Source organism: Panicum virgatum, chromosome 6N, assembly GCF_016808335.1.
Source record: "Panicum virgatum strain AP13 chromosome 6N, P.virgatum_v5, whole genome shotgun sequence".
Lineage (NCBI taxonomy): Eukaryota > Viridiplantae > Streptophyta > Magnoliopsida > Poales > Poaceae > Panicum > Panicum virgatum.
In genome coordinates, this window is record NC_053150.1 from 37,055,844 (window position 1) to 37,060,404 (window position 4,561).

The 4,561-nt window shown below is 42.4% G+C and overlaps 1 protein-coding gene across 1 annotated transcript; it reads right to left on the minus strand.

The window, feature by feature from the left end:
- Nucleotides 1-3,578: 3,578 nt before the first annotated feature.
- Nucleotides 3,579-4,173, minus strand: LOC120678122. Its single transcript, XM_039959280.1, has 2 exons — nucleotides 3,847-4,173; nucleotides 3,579-3,758 (listed from the first exon to the last, which is right to left on the minus strand). The coding sequence occupies exons 1-2, from the start codon at nucleotides 4,171-4,173 to the stop codon at nucleotides 3,579-3,581; spliced, it is 507 nt and encodes a 168-aa protein (XP_039815214.1).
- Nucleotides 4,174-4,561: the final 388 nt, after the last annotated feature.

Here is a 4,561-nt window from a genome sequence, read left to right on the forward strand (position 1 = left end):
CAAGAATGTGACATGACCGCAAAAATACCCTGAAAAGGGATAATGCCAATGTGCACTATTAGCTGCAGGTTTACAGGTTGCCATGGATAAGAAAGGGCCAAGTAGCATGGCTGTACGATGTGTATAGAAAAAGAAAATAACTCTGCATAGTCTAACAATCATATGTTAGTTTTGTGTACAAATCAGAAAGCGCACGCTTAAAATAAAGGTAGGATGGTGTGAATTAAATTTATTCATGCTCTCATGATATGTTTGCAAGAGAGCCTGCTACCCCTTCATATAGGAAATAGGAGGAACATGTCTAATGAAAGAAGCAACATATGGGGTCAAGTAGGAAAGCTCTTATTTCTCTATGACAATAGTTCAGATCATGCTACAGAAAACTCAATAGTTCTAAAGAACTTGCTTTTAGATCTAATAGGAATGCTGCTATCTCTATATGACATACTGAAAATTATATGTTTAATAACATTGCCTAATGAAGTAAACAATATTACCTTTTTAGTGTCATATTATTGCCTAATTAGAAACCACATAACTGCCTAAAAAATAATGTTTATTGGGAATCAATATTATTGCCTCTGTAGAACAATTTTATTGAGAACCAACATTAAAATGCTTATGAGTTTTGCCAAAACTGCGTACCTCTCGACCACAGAAAAAATCATATAGTAAACTCAAAAAAGCGTAGATTGGTGGCAACATGGTTTGCATGAGCCTACTCTTAGCACCAAGCACCAAGCAGGAATCAGTAGAAAAAATTGCCAGAACACAAAAGTTGCTACATAAGAACAACTCCTGCCGCTATTGTGCCGACTAGGTCAAAAAAGAGGTGATGAGCTCATGCTATCCCTTCTAGTTAGCATTACTGATGATACTAAAACTGGACCTATTTTTGAACACATATCATTATGGCTTGTAATCCAATCTATAACACTAAAAATCAATGTTGGCTATCAAATAAGCTATGTCGATTAATGAAGTGGTGACAACATAGCCAACAACCCCAATTATAAGAACTGAATATCACATGGCACATATCTATTTGGGATAGAAACAAAATAATCTCATGCAATCACATTAACTGGAACCCAATCGATGAGTACATACCGATAGTAACACACGATGGTATAAGGATAAAGCAAGCTAATAATATCAATCAGCAACCTTAGCAGTAAAAAGTAGTAGAATCATCTGATTGAAATTGTAAAATTGACTAGTTCAAAATCATATGCATAAGAGGGATCCAAGTAATTAACTAGCAGCTTCCCATGTGTTTGGCTATGCTCAAATTTGGGGAAAAACCACAACTCGAATACTAGTTTGACTTTATCCCAAAATCCAAAGGAAAACTATATCTTGCTTTCTAGCATTCTAAACTGAAATACCAAAAATTAAATATGGACCATTAAATATTGTCTGAGTCCCTATGCCCCATTCCCTGACCCAATAACAAAAATGCAAATATACAACAATAGGTCAATATGCAGAACACCAATTCCCAAATCATGTCTAGCATTCTTGCCTCTAATCCCCTGAAGCTAGAATCCAACATGGATCGCAAAAAAAAAAGGTTACACCTACACAATCAATAGATGGATGGTAACAGCTCTAGGCAATTTAGCTAGACATGCTACTTTCAGTATGAATGGATGATGCACAACGATTGCATATATCTCTTGTATAAATGTTGTCTCATGTGATCCGTTCCTCCACCACAAACCGGATCTCAGCAAATCTCCGCTGAAAAAGTTCACTGGAAAAAAAATCCCAAAAAGCCAGTTCACTTCACAACAAAAAGTCCCAAAAGCCAGTTCAGCATCGCAAGCACTGCACATAGAGGCATACAATCTAGATGAAGCAAATCAGGCAATTTTAAAGTACAAATCAAACAACCGGAATAGCAAATTTCTGCACTGAGAGGAACTAATCAATTGCGTCGGCATTTCATAAAACACATTCAATGCACTAAACTCATGCCAGTTTCCTTCGTAACAAATCTCTCATATGCAAGCAAGATCTAACTAATAATCATGCTAATCAGAGATAGTGGGTAATGCCAACAACATAAGCTGATAAAATGGAAGAATACCACACTGACCGCCAATCACCTCAAGTGCTAGCCAATCACCACCAAGCTAAGCAGGCTGGGGTACTATGCTGGATCACGGCCTCGTCTGCACCGTTGTAGGGAGGGCCTGCATCAGGTGATTCTTGCCATAGCCACAGTGGAATCCTCATCAAAGGCCCAGCTCGTGGCGGCGCTAAGCCTCGCGCACGACCCCGGCGGCGCACCTGGAGATACGGGGCAACGGGCCATGGAGACGAGGCTCGCATGTGACCCCCGCAGCGTACCCGAAGATCTGGTGCAACAGGGCATGGAGATGAGTGACGGGTGGAGGGAAGGCGAACCCTAAATGGTTGAGCCAAAATGAAAATGATGAGTGATGAGGGTGCGGCGTGGTCGGAACCTGCGGTGGTGACGCCGAGCACGTAGATGGATGGATGAGGCGGTACACGATGCGATACTGCGACTTGACGCCGACGACGAGCTGGTCGTCGTCGATGGCGGCGAGCGAGGCCGACGAGGAGGAGGCGGCGCGGACTGCTGCTTGCCGCGGACGAGGTGAGGCGCGTGAGGTGGAAGGTGAAGACAGCGGAAAGGGCGTGGGAGATGGGGGAACCAGGAGCGCGTCTGGAGGAGGATGTCAGGGCCGTTCACTAGTTGTAGGGGGATCACGAGCACGCGCCGCGGACGCCGGCGATGGGTGGAGCGCTCCAGCGCGGCGGCGGATCTGGGGCCAAAGGCAGCGGTGCGGCACGGATTTGGGGGGGGGGAGCGGTGGGTTCTGGGAGAGGGTCTGGGGTTGCGGTTGCAGCCGCGGGGAGCAAGGAGGAGACGGGTGCACGGGGAAAAGTGGACTCGGTCTATAGATAGATATCAGAGACAACTAAGCAGCGATGGATGAAGCTGCCGTTCCAAAGAACAAAATTACGGCTGGCTGTATAGTAGTCTTTACCTTATAAGAATGGTTATATATCACTTTATAAATAAAAAATGGATAATATTCTGAATAATTATAAAAAGAGCATGAATACCATGAAAAATCTTGTGAAAAGTAATAAATGCAACAATATGACAATAGAAATATATAGGAAATAGCATGATATCAATAGCTTCCAAGTCTGTTACATTTGAAATAGTGCTACACTCACAAAAGATATGTTTTGTCCAATATAACAGGAAGCACTTAATTAGGATAGCAAATTCTTAGGCATTACATAACAACCATACAAAACCTCACTCAATTGGAATTCTTCTCATTCAACATCAAGAGCCATTCCTTCCTCATGTCCATGGGGAGCTCCATAAGCGCTTGGAACAAGCGCTCATTAAGGATCAACTTTCCATAAGATTTCAGCATGTCACATCTATCCAAATCTGGTATCATTTGAAGTGCAACAAGGATTTCAGCAGGAGGAGTAACTTGGGGCATTGGTAATGGCTCAGTGGACTTCAAAGCATCATTGAATGAGGTCTTCATATCTCCAAGCATGCAAAGAATTGCATCACCAGTTCACTGCCCCTTTGGTGGCAATTTTGGGGATGCATCACCATCTTGTTCAGGTGAAGCTTGAGCATCCTTGGCACCTGTCCCGGCACTTTCACCATTGGCATGATCAGTTGAGTAAATGGTGCTGATTGCATCCCAATTCTTCACTACTTTGGTCTTGTAACAAGATGCAGCCTTGTTGCCCTGCATAATATGCACCACAAACTCAGTCATATTAGAAAATAATCATAATTTTTGTGACATCTTAGTATAGAAATGTGCATGTACTTACCTCCACATATCTATTCCAAACATCATCACAATCAATTGACATCTTATTATTGTCCAAATCCCAAGCAAATCCACTCTGAGAAAGGATCTTGCTAATGATCTCATAGTGCTTATCAAAAGTTTTGCACCTTGATGTTATGTTATCCTTTGTGTTCTCCACATTACACTTGTCACGCACATTCTTTATAGCAGCATTGTAGACATGCGGCTTCCATCCATTTTGGGCATGATCACCATTGTTGTGATGCTCCACATGGACAGCCAACAATGCACAGTCCATCTCATCTGTCCAGGTGAGGTAAACCCTCTTTCCCTTTGCTGCAGACATGGTGCTATCCAAAAAATACCCCAAAAAATTACAGAAGTTAGATAAGGTAATATCATATAATATTAATTTCTTTTCCAAGATGATGCATGTACAAAAGCTAACAAAAGGCACCACCAACTAGCTGTCCCCCATAGCAAACAAAAGGTAGCTATGCTATCACACATGAAAAGGCCACCATCAGCAAGGCTGCCACACATCAAAAGGCCACCATCAGCAAGTTAACCTACACAACCTATTCCATCGCAAGTTCACCGTGCCTCAAAAGGTACTCGGTAAACATGTCATTAGCATGCTGCTCCCTAAAGGCATTCCATTCAGGACTGACTTGAATGCTGGTAATTGAGTTAGCATCATCTACTGGTTCAATTGGCATAGCTGTTAGTTCATC